We start from the raw sequence: 25,394 nt of genomic DNA, 5'->3' as shown, positions 1-25,394 counted from the left end.
TGGTAGAATGTATAGAGTTGTTCTTCAGTGGTAGAATGTATAGAGTTGTTCTTCAGTGGTAGAATGTATAGAGTGTTCTTCAGTGGTAGAGTGTATAGAGTTGTTCTTCAGTGGAGGAATGTATAGAGTGTTCTTCCGTGGTAGAATGTATAGAGTTGTTCTTCAGTGGTAGAATGTATAGAGTTGTTCTTCAGTGGAGGAATGTATAGAGTGTTCTTCAGTGGTAGAATGTATAGAGTTGTTCTTCAGTGGTAGAATGTATAGAGTTGTTCTTCAGTGGAGGAATGTATAGAGTGTTCTTCAGTGGTAGAATGTATAGAGTTGTTCTTCAGTGGTAGAATGTATAGAGTTGTTCTTCAGTGGTAGAATGTATAGAGTGTTCTTCAGTGGTAGAGTGTATAGAGTTGTTCTTCAGTGGTAGAATGTATAGAGTTGTTCTTCAGTGGTAGAATGTATAGAGTGTTCTTCAGTGGTAGAGTGTATAGAGGTGTTCTTCAGTGGTAGAGTGTATAGAGGTGTTCTTCAGTGGTAGAATGTATAGAGTTGTTCTTCAGTGGAGGAATGTATAGAGTGTTCTTCAGTGGAGGAATGTATAGAGTTGTTCTTCAGTGGAGGAATGTATAGAGTTGTTCTTCAGTGGAGGAATGTATAGAGTTCTTCAGTGGAGGAATGTATAGAGTTGTTCTTCAGTGGTAGAGTGTATAGAGTGTTCTTCAGTGGAGGAATGTATAGAGTTGTTCTTCAGTGGAGGAGTGTATAGAGTTGTTCTTCAGTGGTAGAATGTATAGAGTGTTCTTCAGTGGTAGAGTGTATAGCGTGTTCTTCAGTGGAGGAATGTATAGAGTTGTTCTTCAGTGGAGGAATGTATAGAGTGTTCCTCAGTGGAGGAATGTATAGAGTTGTTCTTCAGTGGAGGAATGTATAGAGTGTTCTTCAGTGGAGGAATGTATAGAGTTGTTCTTCAGTGGTAGAATGTATAGAGTGTTCTTCAGTGGAGGAATGTATAGAGTTGTTCTTCAGTGGTAGAATGTATAGAGTGTTCCTCAGTGGTGGAATGTATAGAGTTGTTCTTCAGTGGTAGAATGTATAGAGTGTTCTTCAGTGGTAGAGTGTATAGAGTTGTTCTTCAGTGGTAGAATGTATAGAGTGTTCTTCAGTGGTAGAGTGTATAGAGTGTTCTTCAGTGGAGGAATGTATGGAGTTGTTCTTCAGTGGAGGAATGTATAGAGTGTTCTTCAGTGGAGGAGTGTATAGAGTTCTTCAGTGGTAGAGTGTATAGAGTTGTTCTTCAGTGGAGGAATGTATAGAGAGTTTTTCAGTGGTAGAATGTATAGAGTTGTTCTTCAGTGGAGGAATGTATAGAGTTGTTCTTCAGTGGAGGAATGTATAGAGTGTTCTTCAGTGGAGGAATGTATAGAGTTGTTCTTCAGTGGTGGAATGTATAGAGTTCTTCAGTGGTAGAATGTATAGAGTGTTCTTCAGTGGTAGAATGTATAGAGTTGTTCTTCAGTGGTAGAATGTATAGAGTGTTCTTCAGTGGTAGAGTGTATAGAGTGTTCTTCAGTGGAGGAATGTATAGAGTTGTTCTTCAGTGGAGGAATGTATAGAGTGTTCTTCAGTGGTAGAGTGTATAGAGTTGTTCTTCAGTGGTAGAGTGTATAGAGTTGTTCTTCAGTGGGGGAGTGTATAGAGTTGTTCTTCAGTGGTAGAGTGTATAGAGTTGTTCTTCAGTGGAGGAATGTATAGAGTTGTTCTTCAGTGGAGGAATGTATAGAGTTGTTCTTCAGTGGTAGAATGTATAGAGTTGTTCTTCAGTGGAGGAATGTATAGAGTGTTCTTCAGTGGAGGAATGTATAGAGTTGTTCTTCAGTGGAGGAATGTATAGAGTTGTTCTTCAGTGGTAGAATGTATAGAGTGTTCTTCCGTGGTAGAATGTATAGAGTTGTTCTTCAGTGGTAGAGTGTATAGAGTTGTTCTTCAGTGGTAGAATGTATGGAGTGTTCTTCAGTGGTAGAGTGTATAGAGTTGTTCTTCAGTGGTAGAATGTATAGAGTGTTCTTCAGTGGAGGAATGTATAGAGTTCTTCAGTGGAGGAATGTATAGAGTGTTCTTCAGTGGTAGAGTGTATAGAGTTGTACTTCAGTGGTAGAGTGTATAGAGTTGTTCTTCAGTGGGGGAGTGTATAGAGTTGTTCTTCAGTGGTAGAGTGTATAGAGTTGTTCTTCAGTGGAGGAATGTATAGAGTTGTTCTTCAGTGGAGGAATGTATAGAGTTGTTCTTCAGTGGTAGAGTGTATAGAGTTGTTCTTCAGTGGTAGAATGTATAGAGTTGTTCTTCAGTGGTAGAATGTATAGAGTTGTTCTTCAGTGGAGGAATGTAGAGAGTGTTCTTCAGTGGAGGAATGTATAGAGTTGTTCTTCAGTGGAGGAATGTATAGAGTTGTTCTTCAGTGGTAGAATGTATAGAGTGTTCTTCAGTGGAGGAATGTATAGAGTTGTTCTTCAGTGGATGAATGTATAGAGTGTTCTTCAGTGGAGGAATGTATAGAGTTGTTCTTCAGTGGAGGAATGTATAGAGTTGTTCTTCAGTGGTGGAATGTATAGAGTGTTCTTCAGTGGTGGAATGTATAGAGTGTTCTTCAGTGGTGGAATGTATAGAGTTGTTCTTCAGTGGTGGAATGTATAGAGTGTTCTTCCATGGTAGAATGTATAGAGTTGTTCTTCAGTGGTAGAATGTATAGAGTGTTCTTCAGTGGTAGAGTGTATAGAGTTGTTCTTCAGTGGAGGAATGTATAGAGTGTTCTTCAGTGGAGGAATGTATAGAGTTGTTCTTCAGTGGAGGAATGTATAGAGTGTTCTTCAGTGGAGGAATGTATAGAGTTGTTCAGTGGAGGAATGTATGGAGTTGTTCTTCAGTGGAGGAATGTATAGAGAGTTTTTCAGTGGTAGAATGTATAGAGTTGTTCTTCAGTGGTAGAGTGTATAGAGTGTTCTTCAGTGGAGGAATGTATAGAGTTGTTCTTCAGTGGTAGAATGTATAGAGTTGTTCTTCAGTGGAGGAATGTATAGAGTGTTCTTCAGTGGAGGAATGTATAGAGTTCTTCAGTGGAAGAATGTATAGAGTTGTTCTTTAGTGGTAGAGTGTATAGAGTTGTTCTTCAGTGATAGAGTGTATAGAGTGTTCTTCCGTGGTAGAATGTATAGAGTTGTTCTCAAAATGTCATCAGAGACCCTTGGGGATCCCTAAGACATGGGGGATCCACAAGATCAAAACTAATTTAATATTAATACTAAGGCATTAATTGTATTTTCACTCCTGCTCTCTCAGGAATGTACAGTAGGCTTTTCTGGAGTCTACACGATATCTGATAATTAAAGTAGATAGAATGCAAAAGCAGGATCTTAGTTCAGTGGGCTGTAGCAAAGTACCGTAGACTAGGTAGCTTATAAACAACAGAAGTTTATATTGCACAGTTTTGGAGATTAGCAGTTCAAGGTCAGGATGTCAGTAAGGTCAGATTCTGGTGAGGGTTCTTTTCCAGGTTGCGGACTTTGGACTTCTTGTGGTATCCTTGTGTGGCAGAAGGAAGGCTAGAGAGCTCTCCAGGGTCACTTTTGTAAGGACACTAATCCCGTTCACGATGGCTCCATCCTCATGATGTACCTCCCAAAGCCCTCACCTGTTAATACCATCATATTAAGTGTTAGTACTTCAACATGTGAATTTTGGAGAACTACAAACATTCAGTCCTTAACAAGCAGTTGTGAGAATCTAGTGAGAATCTTCTATTAAGGCAAACACCAAGGAGATCCAAAAACAACAACACTCTTCTTACTAAATATTTTTGTTTGTTTCAGAAAATAAAAATAACTAGGCCAGGCGCAGTGGCTCAGCCTGTAATCCCAGCACTTTGGGAGTCTGAGACGGGCAGATCACAAGGTCAGGAGTTCAAGAGCAGCCTGGCCAATATGGTGAAACCCCGTCTCTACTAAAAATATAAAAATTAGTTGGACATGGTGGTGGGCACCTGTCGTCCCAGCTACTCGGGAGGCTGAGGCAGGAGAATAACTTGAACCTGGGAGGTGGAGGTTGTAGTGAGCCGAGATCACACCACTGCACTCCAGCCTGGTTGAGTGACAGAGCGAGACTCTGTCTCAAAAATAAAAAAGGCCAGGCGCGGTGGCTCATGCCTGTAATCCCAGCACTTGGGGAGGCCGAGGCAGGTGGATCATGAGATCAGGAGATCGAGACCGTCCTGGCTAACACGGTGAAACCCCGTCTCTACTAAAAATACAAAAAACTAGCCGGGTGTGGTGGTGGGCGCCTGTAGTCCCAGCTACTCAAGAGGCTGAGGCAGGAGAAAGGTGTGAACCCGGGAGATGGAGCTTGCAGTGAGCTGAGATCCGGCCACTGCACTCCATCCTGAGAGACACAACAAGACTCTGTCTCCAAAACACACACACACACACACACACACACACACACACAAACAAACAAACAACTAATGGATACCAGGCTTAATACCTCAGTGATGGAATAATCTGTACAGCAAACCCCTGTGATACTTGTTTACGTATGTAACAAACCTGCACATCCTGCACATGTACCCCAACCTTAAAATAAAAGTTAAAATTTGTTATTTTTCATTTAAAAAGAGGTGTGTACTCTATGTGTAATGAGTTTATTATTATTAAGTGAAATGGTTTTTAACTATCTTATTAATAGTTTTTATTATGGCCAGGTGTGGTGGCTCACCCCTGTAATCCCAGCACTTTGGGAGCCCGAGGTGGGTGGATCACCTGAAGTCAGGAGTTTGAGACCAGCCTGACCAACATGGTGAAACTTCGTCTCTACTAAAAATACAACAGTTAGCTGGGTGTGGTGGCACATACCTGTAATCCCAGCTCCTCAGGAGGCTGAGGCAGGAGAATTGCTTGAACTGGGGAGGCGGAGGTTGCAGTGAGCTGAGATCATGCCATTGCACTCTAGCCTGGGCGACAGAGTGAGACTGTTGTCTATTAAAAAAAAAAAAAAAAAAGGTTTTATTTTAACTGCAGTAAATAAAACCCACAGAAACAAAAACTTTGGAGTCCTCAATTTTTAAGCATATGAAGAGGTTCGTGCTTGTAATCCCAGCACTTTGGGAGGCCAAAGCAGGAGGATTGCTTAAGCCAAGGACTTCAGGACCAGCGTGGGCAACATAGGGAGACCCCGTCTCTACAAAAAAAAAAGAAAGAGTGTAAAGAGGTACCGAGACTGAAAAGTTTGAGAATGCTGTTCTTATTAGAAGTAGAAGAGATGGGAATATTTGTATGTTGCTTTGGAAAGGAGCCAATAATATGATTACATATACCCTAGGATGTGACAGTTCCCAGAAAATCCCTCAAATCTTTATTTAGACGGTAAGGCTCCTGAAATTATTGAGGCATATGATGTATGTGGAAGGAAACTCATGAATAGATTAGTCTTGGGATTTAAAAGAAAGATGAAAATGTCTTTCTCTAGTTTTAGTTGTTATCAACCGTAGTTGTACCTGTGGAGCTTTATGAAATAGATGCTCTGGCTGTACTTTATTTCTACTGAACCGGAACCTGTAGAGGTAGGGAACTTTTTTTAAGCTTCATGGATGATTCTGATACCTAACTAGTATTAAACTACTGCTCTGGTGGAGCTGAAAATGCAGAAAGGTCTTCATAAAGGGTGGTAGTTGAAGTACATTGAGAATGTGGGTACTCTGGAATGCTGCAGAGAGGCTAAATGAATGAAAACTAAGAAAAGACTGTTGCATTGGATGATGTCTTTAGTACCCCTTCATAGTGCTTTTTAGAATAGAAGACAGTCACAGAGCATAAGAGGGGAGGGGAGATAATTGGGGCAGTATGTATAGATCTTTCTTGCTTTATGTAATGTGACAATGAAAGGGTGAAAAATACAATCATTGCTAAAACATACAGCTAATGAAGTTTGTTCAAAGGTAGAAAGGTGGGAGAACGAATCATATAGGCCTGATTAGAAAGTAGAGGAGGAGGTCAGGCGCCATGGCTCATGCCAGTAATCCCAGAACTTTGGGAAACCGAGGTGGGTGGATCACGAGGTCAGGAGTTCAAGACCAGCCTGGCCAACATAGTGAAATCCTATCTCTACTAAAAATACAAAAATTAGCTGGGTGTGGTGGTGGCACCTGTAGTCCCAGCTACTTGGGATGCTGAGGCAGGAGAATCTCTTGAACCTGGGAGGCGGAGCTTGCAGTGAGCTGAGATCCGGCCACTGCACTCCAGCCTGGATGACAAAGCGAGACTCTATCTCAAAAAAAGCAAACCAAAAAAGGCAACACCATGGATAAGAGAAAAAAAAAGACAGTAGAAAGATTGATAAGTATGGGAACAATGTACTGTACTATCAATAGAAATAGCGCCAAGGGATAGAGATCTATTCCATACTTGTTTATTTTATTTTTTTTTATTTTTTGTTTTTTGAGATGGAGTCTTGCTCCATCGCCCAGGCTGGAGTGTGGTAGTGCGATCTTGGCTCACTGCAACCTTCGCCTCCCAGGTTCAAGCGATTCTCATGCCTCAGCCTCCTGAGTAGCTGGGATTACAGGCGCGCACCACCACGCCTGGCAGCTAATTTTTGTATTTCTAGTAGAGACGAGGTTTCACCATGTTGGCCAGGCTGGTCTCGAACTTCTGACCTCAAATGATCCACCAGCCTCATCCTCACTAAGTGTTGGAATTACAGGCGTGAGCTGCGGTACCCAACCTTATTTCATACTTAAGATCTTGTTTTAATCCATTTGATTGCTATTTATGAGAGACTCTTGTCAGTCTTTCTCATCTAGTCCTGAAATTTCGGTATAATAATGGGTTCCTCCTCCTTTTAATCTTTTCTTTTTGCCCTACAAACTCACTCGTTCTTTTGGAATATTTTCCCATTTCTTCCTTTCTCAAGAAAGATCTTTAGCATCAGTCTTATCAGATTATCATAGGAATTATAGTGCTCAGCTCAGATTTTCATACAAATTACAGTGCTCAGCTCAGATTATCATACGAATTACAGCGCTCAGCTCAGCTTACCGTACAAATTAGGGTACTCAGCACAGTGCCTAGGACAGTGAAGGGTAGCTGTCATGTTATTTAACACAAATAGCAAGTGATTCTATATTGGAATTAGTTTTAATGTACAGTTTTTCCCAATATGGTTTAATCTTCATCTGGTTGCAATTTCAGAAGGAAACCACACGTAGGGCAGCAATAATTTGATTTAAAAACTAAAAACTTTAAGCCAGCTGTGGTGGCTCACGCCTGTAACTCCAGCACTTTGGGAAGTCAAGGCAGGCAGATCACCTGAGGTCAGGAGTTTGAGACCAGCCTGACCAACATGGTGAAACCCCGTCTCTACTAAAAATACAAAAATATAACTGGGTGTGGTGGTGTGTGCCTGTAATCCCAGCTACTAGGGAGGCTGAGGCAGGAGAATTGTTTGAACCTGGGAGGTGGAGGTTGCAGTGAGCCGAGATCACGCCATTGCACTCCAGCCTGGGCGACAGAGTGAAACTCCGTCTCAAAGAAAAAAAAAAAGAGTTTGCTTTACTGTTTAACTAACATTTCACCTTCTAGAAACTCACATCTTCAGAAAATAATCGTGGATGTATTTAAAAATATATCTATGGTTCCATTGTGATATTATTTATCATTAGAACTAACTGAAATGATTACTCTAAAGTTGATTGGATCAAGTATGGCATATTAAAAAGTAATTCAATAAAAGGATATCAAAAACATGGGATAATATTTTCACAATATAGGGGTGTGTGTGTGTTTGAGACAGGGTGTGTGTGTGTGTGTGTGTGTGTGTGTGTGTGTGTGAGACAGCATCTTGCTCTGTCACCCTAGGCTGGAATACAGTGTGATCTCAGTGTAACCTCTGCTTCCCAAACTCAAGTGATCCTCCTGCCTCAGCCTCCCTATTACCTGGGACTACAGGTGCGTGCCACCACGCCCAGCTAATTTTGTGTATTTTTAGTAGAAACGGGTTTCACAGTGTTAGCCAGGATGGTCTTGATCTCCCGACTTCGTGATTCACCCTCCTCGGCCTCCCAGAGTGCTGAGATTACAGGCGTGAGTCACCACACCTGGCCCCTATTTTTTTTTTAACTAGAAAAAAGTATTTACTTATTTATTTATATATTTATTTATTTTTAAATGTATTTATTTTTTGGAGACAGGGTCTCACTCTGTTGCAGCCTAGAGCTCCTGGACTCAAGCAATCCTCTCACCCCAGCCTCCTGAGTAGCTGGGACTATAGGCGTGTGCTACCATGCCCAACTAATTTTTAGAGGTGAGGCCTCCCTGTGTTGCCCAGGCTGGTCTTGAACTCTTGAGCTCAAGGGATCCTCTTGCCTCGGCCTCCCAAGTGCTGGGATTACAGGCATGAGCCACTGTGCCCAGCCTAGAAAAAGTATTTAAACAGGTAAGATATATAATGGAAAACCAAAGTTGGTAATGTCACATGCCGCAGATTAAAATGTGTCTATTGGCACTGGCGACTTTAGCAAAAGCGATTTGAATGGAGTAGGGCTGAAAGTGAAGCCAGATGGCAATATGTTGTCATAAGTAAATTGGAAATGAGATAGTGATTTCACTCTAGATCAGCACTGTTCAATAAAGATTGAGCACATATGAATATATTTTACTTCGCTGAGTATCTCTAAAATATTTCACTATATGTTTATATAAAATTATCAGTGAAATATTTTACCTTGAAATATCTCGATTCAGACTAGTACTTAACTTCAAGTACTCAGTAGTAACCACAGATGGTTAGTATCGACCCTACTGCACAGGTAAAGACTCTGTGGACTGTCCTGTTTGTTGAGAAACTAATGACGAAAGAGTATGGCCACATGTGCGAATCCTCTAGTTATTTACAGTCCGGTATAGCCACAGAACCCTTCCCAATGCAACAGATTGCTTTAAAATGACATATCTTACGCCATTTAAAAAACATAAATCATAACATAATAAAGGTTCATAACTTCCCCCTTCCTTGGAAAATAGAATATCCTGTGACCCTCCCAGCTGAATTGTTAAATTGACATTTTCTTCTCTTTTTGCTTCCTCTAGGTTTTGGTAAGACTAGTCTGAATCGTAGAGGAAGAGTCATGCCTGGAAAGAGACGTCCTAATGGAGTTATCACTGGCCTCGCAGCTAGGAAAACAACTGGAATTCGAAAAGGAATTAGTCCTATGAATCGTCCACCTCTAAGTGACAAGGTAGGATGATGGCTTAATCCTGGATTAGATGTCCTTTTCCATTATTTGTACTAACATTTCTGTGAATAAGCTTAACAGAAAATTTTATTTGTTTTTATATAGTACTTTGGGACTGATATATCAAATTTAATATCTGAATAAAAATCACTGCCATTCATAAAGAATACCTAAATTTCCACATTCTCAAATATAAGTAAGTTTTTTGTTTGTTTTTTGTTTTTTATATGTAGATAGAGCCTTGCTCTGTTACCCAACTGGAGTGCAGTGACGTGATCTTGGCTCAGCCTTCTGAGTAGCTGGGATTACAGGTGTGTGCCACCATGCCTGGCTAATTTTTGTATTTTTAGTAGAGATGGGGTTTCACCATGTTGGCCAGGCTAGTCTTAAACTCCTGACCTCAAGTGATCTGCCCCCCTCTGCCTCCCAAAATGCTGGTATTACAGGCGTGAGCCACCATGCCTGGCCGAAAATTGAGGTTTTTTTGGGTGGGGATAGAGTCTCACTCTGTCGCCCAGGCTGGAGTGCAGTGGTGCAATCTTGGCTCACTGCAACCTCCGCCTCCTGGGTTCAGGAAATTCTCCTGCCTCAGCCTCCCGAGTAGCTGGGACTACATGTGTGTGCCACCATGACTGGCTAATTTTTGTATTTTTAGTAGAGATGGGGTTTCACCATGTTGGCCAGGCTGGTCTCAAACTCCTGACCTCGTGATCCACCTGCCTCAGCCTCCCAAAGTGCGGGGATTAAAGGCGTGAGCCGCCGTGCCTGACCAAATTAAGACTTTTTAATGTGAGTCAGTCAGTGGATATTTATGAAGTACTTCTCATATACTTAATAGAAGAATCCAGATAAAGTATAAGATAAGGTTCGTATTTGTCAAGAACTTTCGAGAAGTCTTTATGGACAATATGAATATCTGAATTAGGCTTTAATGGTGGATTTAATTTACATATATGGAGGAAGAAAAAGAGGGTGTTTCATGTGCTTTTGTTTTTTGTGGTACTTTTTGCCTCTGACCATGTCTATTCCAGCTCCTTTGCTGTCATGACTTCCCCGCTTTTTCTTGTTTTCGGCATTTGTTTTGGAACTTGGCTTTTTAAAATCTATTAGTATCAAAAATCATGTTTATATAAATTATTCCCTAATTTATATCTCTGGCCCTCTGATTCTTCTCTTGAGTTGCGGAGCCACAATTCCCCAGCACCTGTGGGTCCCGTGAGTACCTCACATATTTTAAGTATAATGTGGGGTTTTCATCTTTCCAATCGCTTAGGCTGTAAATTTTCAAGCTGTTTCTCCATCTCCCTTATCTACACATTCAAGCTGTTGTCAATCCCTGTTCATTCTGCATCAGAAATGTTTATTGTAGTAGGGTATATAGAAAAATGCAATTTGATTAACATAGTTTCTTGCCTTCTGATAGAATATAGAACAATATTTTCCAGTGTTAAAAAGGAAGGCAAACCTTCTGAGACAAAATGAAGGGCAGAGGAAACCAGTGGCAGTTCTCAAGAGACCTAACCAGCTAAACAGAAAGTAAGTACTCAAATATGATGATGTGTTATTTTGCATTAAAAAACACTTCTTGCATTAAGTGGTGTGAAGAATAGATTTGCAGTGATTTTTTTAGTTATCTGGTCATTTTCAAGACAGATGTTTGGGATGTCTATCTGAGCATCCACATGGATGTATCCAGTAATAGCTCGTTTATTAGATGAATTCTTACTGATGAATTTAACCAATATCAGCTTTTTAAAAAGCATCACTCTGCTTCTTTACCTCTTTGACACATGGAATAAAATTGCAAAAGCTGATCACTTTAGTAGAACTCTCTCTCTTTTTTTTTTTTTCCTGTTTTTTGAGACAGGGTCTTCTCGCTCTATTGCTGAGGCTGGAGTGCAGTGGCGCCATCACTGCTCACTGGAGCCTCAACCCCCACCCGGACTCAAGTGATCCTCCCACATCAGCCTCCTGAGTAGATGGGACCACAGATACATGCCACCATGCCCTGCTAGTTGTTTTTTTTTTTTTTTTTTTTGGTAGAGACAGGGTCTCACCCTGTTGCCTAGGCTGGTCTCAATTCCGGGCCTCAAGTGATCCTCCCACCTCAGCCTCCTAAAGTGCTGGGATTACAGGCATGTGCCACTGTGCCCAGCCCTGGTAGAACTCTTAACATCTCAGTGGGAATTATTCAAAATTGGGAATTCTGAAAGCTCAATTTGTTACTCAGTCTGGATGGCCCTTACTAGAACACTGAATCACAATGTATGTTATTTGTGGAAAAATCAAACTAGAAAGGAGGAATTCTTGATGAACACTTGTTAAACTGAAATTATTTTTATACTAAGTTGAATAATAAAAACCAAAAATTATGGCCTGTGAGCTGGGCACAGTGGCATGTGCCTGTGGTCCCAGCTACTTAAGAGGCTGAGGCAGAAGGATCACATGAGCCCAGGATTCAGGGCTAACCTGGGCAACATAGTGAGACCCCCATCTCTGAAAAAAAAAGAAAAATTATGATCTGTTGTTACGGCATTCTGTTCTCTGTAAGGACAAAGTAGATGAAGTTAATGAGGTGTGAAGTTTCCTTATTCGGTTTCAAGTACTATTTATTTATCTCTCGTGGAAGATTATTCAGCAAACAAAACCTGGAATGGAGTTTTTTAAAAATGCAGTGGCTGGGCACAGTGGCTCATGCTTGTATTCGCAGCACTTTGGGAGGCCATGGCGTGTAGATCACCTGAGGCCAGGAGTTCGAGACCAGCCTGGCCAACATGGTGAAATCCCATCTCTACTAAAAATATAAAAATTAGCTGGACATGGTGGTGCATGCCTGTAGTTCCAGCTATTTGGGAGGCTGAGGCAGGAGAATCGCTTAAACCTGGGAGGCAGAGATTGCGGTGAGTCAAGATCGTGCCACTGCACTCCAGCCTGGGTAACAGTGAAACTGTCTAAAACAAAATAAAAAATAAAAAACAAAACAAAAAATGTAATGGCTGGAATTGCAGTTTTAACCATCATCTTTTGGGAATCACTTGATAATAAGGTACCTTCTCAAATAAGAACCCATCATTTACATGAGACTTACATGTTAATTGGGTTAGCTAGGGAAATTTTGAACTTGAATCTCTGAAAGATTGGAGGTAAGACTAAGGAATCTAATGAACACTTGTTTGTATAGTGTTTCATATTCATCAATAGATCAGTTGAAGACATGGAATATTAGAGGATTGAATATTGCATAAATATGAAATTTTAATTTTTCATACTTCACCAACTTCCTGTAGAAAACAAGAAATTAGGTGCAGCAAACCACCATGGCGCATATACACCTACGTAAGAAACCTGCGTGTTCAGCATGTGTCTCGGAACTTAAAGTAAAATTAAAAAAAGAAAAAAGAATTGGTGAAAGTCAAACATAATTAACAGCATTGTTCTGTGCATGAAAGAACAAGAAACAGAAGAGTATAAGTTTTTCTGTGGTTTATTTATTTTTTGAGATGAAGTCTGTCGCTGGGCTGGAGTGCAGTGGCGTGATCTCGGCCCACTGCACCTCTGCTTCCCTGATTCAAGCAATTCTCATGCTTCAGCCTCCTGAGTAGCTGGGACTACAGGCGCGTGCCACCAAGGCTGGCTAGCTTTTGTGTTTTTAGTAGAGACAGGATTTCACCATGTTGCCCAGGCTGGTCTCGAACTCCTGACCTCAAGTGATCCACTCACCTCAACCTTCCAAAATGCTGGGATTACAGGTGTGAGCCATAATGCCTGGCCTTTATGGTTTATGTTAATACATAACAGTTTCTGAGTGAGGAAGGAAGAGAAAGCTGGAGGAGGAGATGTTATTTTTCAAACCTTTGTCTTTATTTTTGGTCTTCAGTTTATTTTAGGTCTTCAGTTTGGCCTATGTGTAGTTTTTCTTTGTACTAATCCTGTAAATTGTGAAGTTACGTTTTCACCAGATATAGGAAATAGCACTAAAAATGTGATTATTATTGTCTTCAGAAGATATATGAAATGTTAGAGGATTGAATATTTGGACGATAAAGTGGTTCGAAATTAACAGGTGGTTTATGTGCTGTGCTTCGGAGGGAGGTATTTGTTAATCAAATCTCAATAGCTTCATGTTAATAAGGAAATAATTCAGAGTTGTTTGTTACTTGCACCTCATGTTTTCAGCCTATGAATTTAACTATTTTTGCTTATTTTTCCTCAAGACGTTTGAAAGTAGTTAAATGGCTTAGCATGGCATATGTGTTTTTGTTGCAGAAATAACATTCCAGCTAATTTTACCAGGAGTGGAAATAAATTAAATCATCAGAAAGATACTCGTCAGGCAACTTTTCTTTTCAGAAGAGGCCTGAAGGTATTTAAAAACTGTGGCAGTGTTTTTTTGTTTTGTTTTGTTTTGTTTTGTTTTTTTTAACCCAAAGAGGATCCTGAGCAGCCACCTTCAGTAAAAGCCTCAGTCACAGGCAGCATTGGGTTCAGGATATGAGGAGCATGGCAGTAGATTAGTTCTTTCTGTTGTACGTTTTTTATTTCCTGTCCTTACCCTCAATAGCAATGTCTTATAATAATTTACCATGTTATTTGGGAATAAACCTGTGTTTGCCACTTGTTCTGATACAGGAATTCCGACAGGGAAGTGTTGCCAGAATAGCACAGGCCTCTCTGCATTCATGCACACGCCCCACTGCATTATAAGGTTCTAGAGCAGGATCGCTCTTTGGATTCAATCCTCTGCTTTCTGTGGGACCTACTGCTTTTTTTTTTCTCTTCAGGTTCAGGCCCAGTTGAATACAGAACAACTGCTAGACGATGTAGTAGCAAAGAGAACTCGTCAGTAAGTTTCCATTTGTTTTTCAAGATGTTATTTCAAAACTCCCAGAATACTGACTACCCAAATTATCTGCCTCAGTCCAGAAGAAATTAACTGCCTGGACTTCTGCCTCAGTCCAGAAGAAATTAATTGAAACCCAAAATAAAATAGAGCCTGAAAGCCGGGCATAGTGGCGCTACACACCTGTAGTCCCAGCTAGTTGGGGAGACTGAAGCAAGAGAATTGCTCGAGCCCAGGAGTTCAAGGCTGTGAAGTGCCATGATCTCACCTGTGCATCGCCACTGCACACCGGCCTGAGCAGCATAGCTCGGGCTATGGAGACTGTCTCCAAAAAAAATTTTTTAAATTGAACCTAAAATAAATAAATCCTGTTTTGTCCTTTGTTAATTTTCGCCAAAAATCCTTTTGAGTTTTCACATGTCGATATTGTAACAGTTTTAGTGCCAAGTAGATTACTTGTTTTTTATTATTTTTATTTTTTATTGGCTATTCCATTTTAATGAAACAGCTTTTTTTTTCTTTCTTTCTTTTTTGGCTATAACTGCTTTCATACAAATGAACCTATTTAGGGAACGAATAGAATAAAGTTCAGTACAACTTTTAGAAAATTTGTACAACTTTAAAAACAATAGTTTTCTTTTTCACAGTCTTTTTTTCTTAGCCCTATAAAAAAAATTTTGAAAATCTATTTTATCCTGTTATAATCACACCTCCTGAGTGTGAGTTGTAACATACTAATTCCATCAGTGTGATTAGGTTTTGAGATTAACTGTTTAAAATTACGGCTACTTTTTGGAAAACAAAATAGATACAGTTGGCCTTCTGTGTCTCAGGGGAATTGGTTCCAGGACCATTGAAGAGATTAAAATCCTCAGATCCTCAAGTCCCTTACAATGGGCCCTCCATATCCATGGATTGTTTTCAGTCTGTGGTTGAAATTGATTGAATACATGGATGTAGAGCCTGTGGATACAGAGAGCTGGCTATAAAACATGGTCATGGTCCAGATATGATGCAAACTATGGGGCATGATTTTTAGCAATTGGAGTGTTAGGAAACTGTGAAACAGATACTGGTAGTATTCTTTAGCACAGGGGTCATGACATTAGAAACCATGGGGAAGGAAAGAATAATCGTAGCGGTTTTGCTTCTGCAGTGAACAATATTTACATAATCATGATCATATATAAATGTTACTTGTTTTGAACTTTGAGAATCAACCTGTTAGACAAAGCACAACATAGTTAATTTGAGAACAGAATGTAATGTAAGTGTCCGATTTTGACTCGTGAATATAAAGGAAGAGCTGACAGAAAGTGAGAGGCACAAACAAAGGGGCAGAGGTGGAAGGAAGGAACAGAGGCACTGAGGTCCTTTCCCACAGAGCTGGGGGCGGGGTCAAGTGATTCTGCTGAAGGAAACAGAGATTTAAGTATTTTAAGTTACAAAGGCAGGGAAGTAGTGACGTAGCCATCAAAATGTTTCAAGGTAGGTAAGGAAACTGGAGGATAGTTTGATGAACTAAATCTATTCATCATAGCAAGTTTTTTTTTTGAGATGGAGTCTCGCTCTGTTGCCCAGAATGCACAATGGCGCAATCTCGGTTCACTGCAGCCTCCCCCTCCTGGGTTCAAGCAGTTCTGTGCCTCAGCCTCCCAAGTAGCTGGGATTACAGGTGCCCGCCACCATGCCCAGCTTAATTTTGTATTTTTTTTTTAAGTAGAGATGGGGTTTCACTGTCTTGGCCAGGCTGGTCTTGAACTTCTGACCTCATGATGCACCTGCCTCGGCCTCCCAAAGTGCTGGGATTACAGGTGTAAGCCACTGCGCCCGGCTGCAGCAAGGTTTTATACTACATAAGCATCTTGTTTAGTGAATTGGAAGTAACCAGCAAGCAGTAAAAACAAAGGTTAGAAGTGCTGCCTGTGGAGAGTAGGAATGGAAAGCAGGAGAATAGTGGGGTGAGGGACTGTTGCTTTTTTTTTTTTTGAGACGGAGTCTCGCTCTGTCGCCCAGGCTGGAGTGCAGTGGCGCGATCTCGGCTCACTGCAAGCTCCGCCTCCCGGGTTCACGCCATTCTCCTGCCTCAGCCTCCCGAGTAGCTGGGACTACAGGCGCCCACAACCGCGCCCGGCTAATTTTTTGTATTTTTAGTAGAGACGGGGTTTCACCGTGGTCTCGATCTCCTGACCTTGTGATCCGCCCGCCTCGGCCTCCCAAAGTGCTGGGATTACAGGCGTGAGCCACTGCGCCCGGCCCGGGACTGTTGCTTTTTATTAGAAGTTCTTTTGTACTATTTGATTTTTTAAAATTTGTATATATTTATCACACTGATAAATGTTTAATAAATTCAGATGCCCAGTTCTGCACCCAAGGTGTTGATTCATTATGTCATGGTGGGGTTTAGGTATTTATTTCTTGCAAGCTAAGAAAAAGTAATGGCTGCTTTTATTTTTATTTTTATTTTTATTTATTTATTTTTTTGGAGACGGAGTCTCTCTGTCGCCCAGGCTGGAATGCAGTGGCCGGATCTCAGCTCACTGCAAGCTCCGCCTCCCGGGTTTACGCCATTCTCCTGCCTCAGCCTCCCGAGTAGCTGGGACTACAGGCGCCCGCCACCTCGCCCGGCTAGTTTTTTGTATTTTTTTAGTAGAGACGGGGTTTCACCGTGTTAGCCAGGATGGTCTCGATCTCCTGACCTCGTGATCCGCCCATCTCGGCCTCCCAAAGTGCTGGGATTACAGGCTTGAGCCACCGCGCCCGGCCATGGCTGCTTTTAAAATGTTTATTTTTATTTTGAATATACATAGGGTTTATCAACTTACATTTAGTGAATTTTATTTTTTTTTGATACTAGATGGCGGACTTCCACCACAAATGGAGGGATTTTGACTGTATCTATTGACAATCCTGGAGCAGTTCAATGCCCAGTGTAAGTTGTTTCTTTCTTTTTGCAAAAATTATAACCTCTCATTACACAAGATCATAAGAAAGTATTAGACTTCTGCCCAGAGAATGATGTCCAAGTGAGGATAAACCAGGCAGAAGTAATGCCTGTGATACAATATGGAAACAGTGTCATGTAAAGTTAAAAGGAAGAGTTTTCTGGATTCCTGATTCTGCAGCCCTAAATGACCATGTTGAACAGTGTTTTTTAATATTTTAAAAATTATGTGCATGTATATCATATGTACCCTCTTTTGGGGGCAAAGTCTGGCTCTGTTACCCAGGCTGGAGTATAGTGCCATGATCATGGCTTATTGCAGCCTTGACCTCCCAAGCTCAAGCAATCCTCCTGCCTCAGCCTCCCCAGTCCTGAGTAGCTGGGACTGCAGGTGCCACCACCATGAGTCCTGAGTAGCTGGGGCTGCAGGTGCCACCACCACACCTGGCTTTTTTGTTTGTTTGTGCCCAGACTGGTCTTGAACTCCTAGACTCAAGCAGTCCTCTCACCTTGGCCTCCCGAAGTGCTGAGGTTACAGGCGAGAGCCCTGCACCTGACCCAATATGTGTATTTTTATGTACAATAATAAACGAGATGACAGTATACATGCTACTTCTTCCCCCAATGCCTGTAATATTTTTGATGTCTTTATTTTTCAGACCATACAGACCTACCTTCTCTTTAAATTTATTGCTTTATAAACGTTGTCGATTTATGGAGCTTATGTTCTATTCAAGCATCTCTTTGATTTTTTTAAGAGATAAGGTCTACTCTGATGACCAGGCTGGAGTGCAGTGGTGCCATCATATCTCACTGCTGCCTCGAACTCCTGGGCTTCAATAATTCTCCTGCCTCAGCCTCCGAGTAGCTGGGAACATAGGCATGCACCACCACACCCAGCTAATTTTATTTTATTTATTTTATAATTTTTTTTGTAGAGGTGGGGTCTTGCTATGTTCCTTAGGCTGATCTCTAACCCCTGGCCTCAAGCGATCCTCCTGCCTTGGCCTCCCAAAGTACCAGGATTATAGGCCTGAGCCACAGTGCGTAGCCATCCAGCCATCTTAATGATTGAAATGAAAAGAGTGTAGGATGGGTGCCTAGGACTTTAGAGGTTGCTTTATTTTAATGGAAGATCAAGAGTTAGGAATCACCAAACATTCCAACTTGTTGAAAAGTTTGTAGTTCTATTTAAAGAGGTATTCTCTGAACAATGATATATTTTAGTATAGAGTAGCCAATGACACCGTTTTTTTGAAAACACAAATAAAATGGCCCTAATACATTTGAACATGTGTACAGGATGTCTTAAGTACCAAATTAATTTATTTTTCCTTTCATTGTTAAGCTGCTCTGATACTTTAATATTTTTCTAATAGAACTCAGAAACCACGATTAACTCGCACTGCTGCACCTTCATTTTTAACAAAGCGGGAGCAAAGTGACGCCCGGAAAGTTCCTAAAGGTGTTCCCCTACAGTTTGACATAAACAGCGTCGGAAAACAGGTAAAAAACATTTTCTGTATTTTCTTGGGTCATCTGCTGAGAATATTTTAATTAACAAAACATTTATTATAATCGTGAATTATAAACAAGGTATCCTAACTGCCCCCTGAAACCTAGGGAACCACTAACCCACTTCTGTCTGCCAGTTTGCCTATTTTGACATTTCATATAAATCAGATCATACAGTATATATTTGTGACTGAATTGTTTCACTTAGCATAATGTTTTCAAGGTTCATCTATATTGTGTCCGTATTTAATTTTGTTTTCCTGCTGAACAGTGTTCATCATATGTATATACCACATCTTATTTATTCCTTCGTTACTGGATGGGTATTTGGGTGTTTTCACTCCTCGGACACTATGAATAATCCTACTCTGAGCATTTGCGCAGAAGTTTTTGTGTGAGCATCTGTTTTCATTTCTCCCTGGTAAATACCTAGGAGTAGAATTGCTAGGTTTATAGTAACTCTTTTTTTGTTTGTTTGTTTGTTTGTTTTTGAGACGGAGTCTCGCTCTGTCGCCCAGGCTGGAGTGCAGTGGCCGGATCTCAGCTCACTGCAAGTTCCACCTCCCGGGTTCACGGCATTCTCCTGCCTCAGCCTCCCAAGTAGCTGGGTCCACAGGCGCCCGCCACCTCACCCGGCTAGATTTTTTTTTGTATTTTTAGTAGAGACGGGGTTTCACCATGTTAGCCAGGCTGGTCTCGATCTCCTGACCTTGTGATCTGCCCGTCTCGGCCTCCCAAAGTGCTGGGATTACAGGCTTGAGCCACCGCGCCCGGCCGGTTTATAGTAACTCTTTATCTAATCTTTTGAGGAACTGCTGGACTGTTTTCCTTAGAAGAGTCTGTGCTACAACTTTATATTCCCGCCAGCGTCTATGAGGGTTCTGAATTTCTCTATATCCTCACCAATACTCACTGTTATCTGCTGTTTGACTATAGCCATCTAGCAAGATTACAGGATACAAGGATAATAACAAATTGTCAAAACCGACCAGGCGCGGTGGCTCACGCCTGTGTTCCCAGCACTTTGGGAGGCCGAGGTGGGCAGATCACCTAAAGTCAGGAGTTCGAGACCAGCCTGGCCAACATGGTGAAATCCTGTCTCTACTAAAAATACAAAAATTAGCCTGGTGTGGTGGCAGGTGCCTGTCATCCCAGCTACTAGGGAGGCTGAGGCAGGAGAATTGCTTGAACCCAGGGGGCAGAGATGGCAGTGAGCTGAGATCGTGCCACTCACTCCAGCCTGGGCAGCAGAGCAATACTCATCTCCAAAAAAAAAAAAAGTCAAAAAGCACATTGACAATTTTGTATTAACCATATTAACCTTGTATCCTGTAATCTTGCTAAATTCACTTACTTTTGTATTGACTTTGTAGATTCCTTAGGACTTTTTTTTTTTTTTTTGAAACAGGGTCTCGCTCTGCCACCAAGACTGGAATGCAGTGGCATAATCATAGCTCACTGTAGCCTTGACTTCCCAGGCTCAAACGATCCTTCCTCCCACCTCAGCCTCCTGGGTAGCTGGGGATACAGGCACACACCACCACACCTGGGGATGCAGGCACACACCACCACGCCTGGGGATGCAGGGACACACCACCACGCCTGGGGATGCAGGCACACACCACCACGCCTGGGGATGCAGGCACACACCACCACGCCTGGGGATGCAGGCACACACCACCACGCCTGGGGATGCAGGCACACACCACCACGCCTGGGGATACAGGCGCACACACCACCATGCCTGGGGATACAGGCGCACACACCACCACACCTGGGGAGGGCACACACCACCACACATGGGGATACAGGGACACACACCATGCCTGGGGATGCAGGCACACACCACCAGGCCTGGGGATACAGGCACACACCACACCTGGGGATGCAGCCACACACCACCACACCTGGGGATACAGGCACACACCACCACGCCTGGGGATACAGGCACACACCACACCTGGGGATGCAGCCACACACCACCACACCTGGGGATACAGGCACACACCACCACGCCTGGGGATGCAGGCACACACCACCACGCCTGGGGATGCAGGCACACACCACCACGCCTGGGGATGCAGGCACACACCACCACGCCTGGGGATACAGGGACACACACCACGCCTGGGGATGCAGGCACACACCACCACGCCTGGGGATGCAGGCACACACCACCACGCCTGGGGATGCAGGCACACACCACCACGCCTGGGGATGCAGGCGCACACACCACCGCGCCTGGGGATGCAGGCGCACACACCACCGCGCCTGGGGATTCAGGCGCACACACCACCACACCTGGGGAGGGCACACATCACCACACATGGGGATACAGGGACACACACCATGCCTGGGGATGCAGGCACACACCACCAGGCCTGGGGATACAGGCGCACACCACGCCTGGGGATGCAGGCACACACCACCACACCTGGGGATACAGGGACACACACCATGCCTGGGGATGCAGGCACACACCACCAGGCCTGGGGATGCAGGCACACACCACCACGCCTGGGGATGCAGGCACACACCACCACGCCTGGGGATGCAGGCACACACCACCACGCCTGGGGATGCAGGCACACACCACCACGCCTGGGGATGCAGGCACACACCACCACGCCTGGGGATGCAGGCACACACCACCACGCCTGGGGATGCAGGCACACACCACCACGCTTGGGGATACAGGCACACACCACCACGCCTGGGGATGCAGGCACACACACCACACTTGGCTAATTTTTATATTTTTTGTGGAGACAGGATTTCAGATAGGGTTTCACTACATTTCCCAGGCTGGTCTTGAACGCCTAAGCTCAAGCCATCTGCCTGCCTTCTGTGGCTGCCCAGCTTGGGATTTTCTGTGTAAACAATCGTTTCATTCTCCTAATTCATTTCCAATCTTTAAACCTTTTCTTGCTTTGTTACAATGGCTAGGACCTCCAGTCCAATGTTGAGTAGAAGTGGTTAAGATGTATACTTGTATGCGTGCCTTGTTCCAAAGCCTGATGAGAAGGCAATAGATATGTCACCATTTAGTATGATATTAGCCGTATATATATATATTTTTTTTTTTCTTCTTCTTTTTTGAGATGGAGTCTTGCTCTGTCGCCCAGGCTGGAGTGCAGTGGCGTGATCTTGGCTGACTGCAACCTCTGCCTCCTGGGTTCAAGCAATTATCCTGCCTCAGTCTCCCGAGTAGCTGAGATTACAGGCATGCGCCACCACACCCGGCTAAGTTTTTTGTATTTTTAGTAGAGACAGGGTTTCACCATACTGGCCTGGCTGGCCTCGAACTCCTGACCTTTTGATCCGCCTGCCTCAGGCTCCCAAAGTGCTGGGATTACGGGAATGAGCCACCATGCCTGGCCCAGTTTCTTTTTTTCTTTTCTTTTTTTTTTTTTTTTTTTAATAGATTCTCTTTGTCAGATTGAGGAAACTTCCTTCTATTCCCGATATGCTGAGAATTTTTATCATGAATAGGTATTCGATTTTGTCAGATGGTTTTTTGGTATTCCTTGAAATAATGTGAAATTGAAGATACGAAGGATGGATAGAAATTTCACCAAATTGGCCTGGTGCGCTGGCTCACACCTGTAATCCCAGCACTTTGGGAGGCCAACATGGGTGGATCACTTGGGGTCAGGAGTTTGAGACCAGCCTGGTCAACATGGAAAATCCCCGTCTGTACTAAAAATAAAACATATTAGCTGGGTGTGGTGGCACGTGCCTGTAATCCCAGCTACTCGGGAGGCTGAGGTGGGAGAACTGCTTGAACCCAGGAGGTGGAGGTTGCAATGACCTGAGATTGCACCACTACACTCCAGCCTGGGTGACAGACAGACTCTCTCAATAAAAAAATAAGAAAAAAAAAATTTGACCAAATTTGTTTTGCTTATTTTTATTTTGTTACTATTATTTTTTCCAGAAATGGTATAGTTTATAGATGCTGTTGTTAATTAAAAAAACAGATTTTCATTTGCATTTGAATTTCTGTGTTGAACTCACCGTAATCCAAGAGAATTTGCTATAAAATATTTACAGGTCTGAAGAGTTATTTTATCAGTGACATCATGAGTTGGTGGCAGTGTTTACAGAGCCTGAAAATAATTCAGATAGGGGCTTTGGGTGTATGACTTCTAGGCATTATAGCATATGTGTGTTTTATATAGTATATAATGTAGGCTTTATATGAGGTCATACACATAATAGTAAAATGTTAGTTGTCGTTACTTTTAATTAATCATAAGATCACATTATTGTTCCAAAGCAAATATGGCTTTCAGTAAAATTGTTAATTGTTGCTTTGTTGTTGTTTTTGTTTTTTTCTTTTCTCTAGACAGGGATGACGTTGAACGAGCGGTTTGGGATCCTGAAGGAACAAAGAGCCACTCTCACATACAACAAAGGGGGAAGCCGCTTTGTAACCGTGGGATAGGTCCCATGTCAAAGGAACTTTTGAGAGATGACTCTGAAAAGTTGAATTGCTTGAAGAGTTCATCACAGAAATTCAAGAAACTTTACTTCAAAATATTCACAAGGCTAAATAACTCTTATTTTTATTTTTGAAGTTTTTTTTTTAACGTATAAAATAATGCCCTGAAAGAATAATAGGGATTATACCTATCTGTTCTTGAAGATTTCATGGTTGGCTCAGACAGAACAATCATCTGTTTGACTTCTTTGGTTCCTCATGCAGCAGAAGGAAGACAGAAAGATAGAAATTGATTTTTTTATGATAGTGGTATTCAGGATCTCATCACCTTTGCCCATATTTTAGACTTCGTCATGGTAAATCTTGGTCTTCAGAAACATGAGTAGGTCCCTTTGTTGCTGTCACTTACCCTTTAATAGTGTTGATGTAGTCAGTACAGTTGCCTTTTCTTCATTAGAGATACAAAAAAAATGTATTAGAATTCCAGTTTTGGGTTTTAAGATTTATGGGAATATCTAGAACTTGGTTCATTTTTCAGACAGTGTAATCCCCTGGAATTATACAGCTTTAGTGCTGAACTTTTAACAAGAAATGTGACTCTAGGTACTAGTCTCAGTTTAAAATGTTGGTGTTAAAGGCTATAAATGCATATTTACAAGGTTATCTGATAGGGCCTTGGAGGAGAAGATCCAGTTTTTAAAAAATGACAGTTTGTGTTTAATAAACGAAGGCATGAGAGGAAGTAAGTAGCAAGTTGAAGGACAGGTAGTTGAGATGAAAAACTTCAAAACCCAGTATAGGTGTACTGTTTGGATTTAGCATAGTCTTGAGTCTAGTGTCCACAAAGTATTCAAATGATATTTAGAAGAATTATAACTATTACATTGAATTGAGTCCCTTGGATATTTTGATAGTAAAATTAATAGCCATAAAGTCTTAGACTTCTTATTTGAAGTTAACATTTCTTATTTGAAAAGTTGAAATTTATGAGCTTTGAAGATTGCAAAATTAAATAATTTATAGCTCCAAAAACAAAAATATACTTGTATATGTCACAGAAAAAATGCAAAATTTATAATAGAGTTACATTAACCTTGTTGTTTACCTTTCACTGATTTCTTACATGGTATAAATTAAAGTTCAGGCATTTATGGGGAGCAAAGGCCCTCCCCCACCACCCCGCCACCTGCCACCTCTGAGGGAGTGGGAGAAGTGAGTCTGTGCCAAGATAGTACTGAGTCCTCAGATGTTGTATACTGTAAATTACGGTATAATGCCAAATGCAGCAAAATCTTCCAGCTATACCTTACAAGTTTGGTCATTTTGAAGCTTGACGTTTTAGTTTGCCATTATGTTAAAAACATCTAAATAGGTGTTAGTTTCTCAGGAGTAGATTGTTAGTGTTGACTTTTCCTGTAAAACAAACATCGTTCTTGGCCTGCCTTGCATTGTATACTAGACTTCATTGTTGCCTCTCATGCTTCTTGAGTTACTTAATGATTTATGCTAGCCATGGAAAGCTATCAGTAACAGTTTTCACGCTTATACCAAAGAATTAAATCTGATCCTTAATATCTGATATTTTGCTGGTACTTGTACTGATAAGTGATTATTGGAAGTCAGTCACAGAATTTGAAAATAAATTCTAGTCTCTCCTTAGCTATTTGATGCTTTTCATATAGGCCAAGAACCCATTGCAAAACATTTTTGCAAGTATGAATGCCTGTATTTGGTCTAGGAACAGTACATTTTAGTCTGATTTAGAATTACTGGTAGCTTATTTTAAAGCAAGGAAAAGCAGCTGAGCTCGAGTTTGCTGTCTTTAGAACGGTTTGTGAAAATATGGTATAAAAGTGTTTTCATTTTCCTGTTCTTACCTATTGTATAGAGCTATTAATGCCATTTTTTGGGAAAACCTTAAAAATTGCCCCAAATACTGACATTGAGTGCATCAAATAACAAATTGTCTTTGGTATATTAAACTTTTATTCTTCATGCATCTGTAATTTAATTTTAAGTATAATGTTTTGCCTTTGGTACAACTAAATTAAAACTCTTGGTGGTCACATGTATATAAACAAAACAATATGCTTTGTTGAAGGAAAATTTTCTTTATTGGAATGTGGTTGTAATCCTTGTTCAGTTCTTAAGTTTTGGTTTTTTTAAAAAACAGGATGCAACTTAAAATTTTCTTTGCATCAAGGTATATGCAAAACATTGATGCAGTGCATCACAAAACGGAAGTTTGTATTTAATGAGGAGGTGCTTTACACTGTACTTTTTGGTGTTTTTTGGAAAAGTTACATTTAGATCTATTCTGAAGCTGTTCATTTTTAACAAATAAAATGTTACAGGTTTCACATGATTTATTCTTAGCTCTAAA

The 25,394-nt window shown here is 41.6% G+C and overlaps 1 protein-coding gene across 6 annotated transcripts in view; it reads left to right on the top strand.

Moving 5' to 3' along the window:
• FYTTD1 (forty-two-three domain containing 1) overlaps positions 1-25,394 on the top strand; it is a 51,414-nt gene extending 26,020 nt beyond the window's left edge. For 3 of the 6 annotated variants that reach the window (XM_077990888.1, XM_028843375.2, XM_077990889.1), the window contains exons 3-9: positions 9,123-9,271; positions 10,692-10,804; positions 13,535-13,631; positions 14,050-14,111; positions 16,966-17,040; positions 18,432-18,558; positions 22,916-25,394. In XM_077990888.1, coding sequence (XP_077847014.1) covers positions 9,123-9,271; positions 10,692-10,804; positions 13,535-13,631; positions 14,050-14,111; positions 16,966-17,040; positions 18,432-18,558; positions 22,916-23,014 — 722 coding nt within the window. In that variant the 3' untranslated portion in view covers positions 23,015-25,394. The remainder of the gene's footprint in view (positions 1-9,122; positions 9,272-10,691; positions 10,805-13,534; positions 13,632-14,049; positions 14,112-16,965; positions 17,041-18,431; positions 18,559-22,915) is intronic. The other 3 variants (NM_001266475.1, XM_028843373.2, XM_028843374.2) reach the window with 3 other exon arrangements.

This window comes from Macaca mulatta, chromosome 2 (assembly GCF_049350105.2).
Source record: "Macaca mulatta isolate MMU2019108-1 chromosome 2, T2T-MMU8v2.0, whole genome shotgun sequence".
Classification (NCBI taxonomy): Eukaryota; Metazoa; Chordata; class Mammalia; order Primates; family Cercopithecidae; genus Macaca; species Macaca mulatta.
The sequence above is the reverse complement of the archived record's forward strand: the minus strand, read 5'-3'. Positions and strand labels throughout refer to the sequence as shown.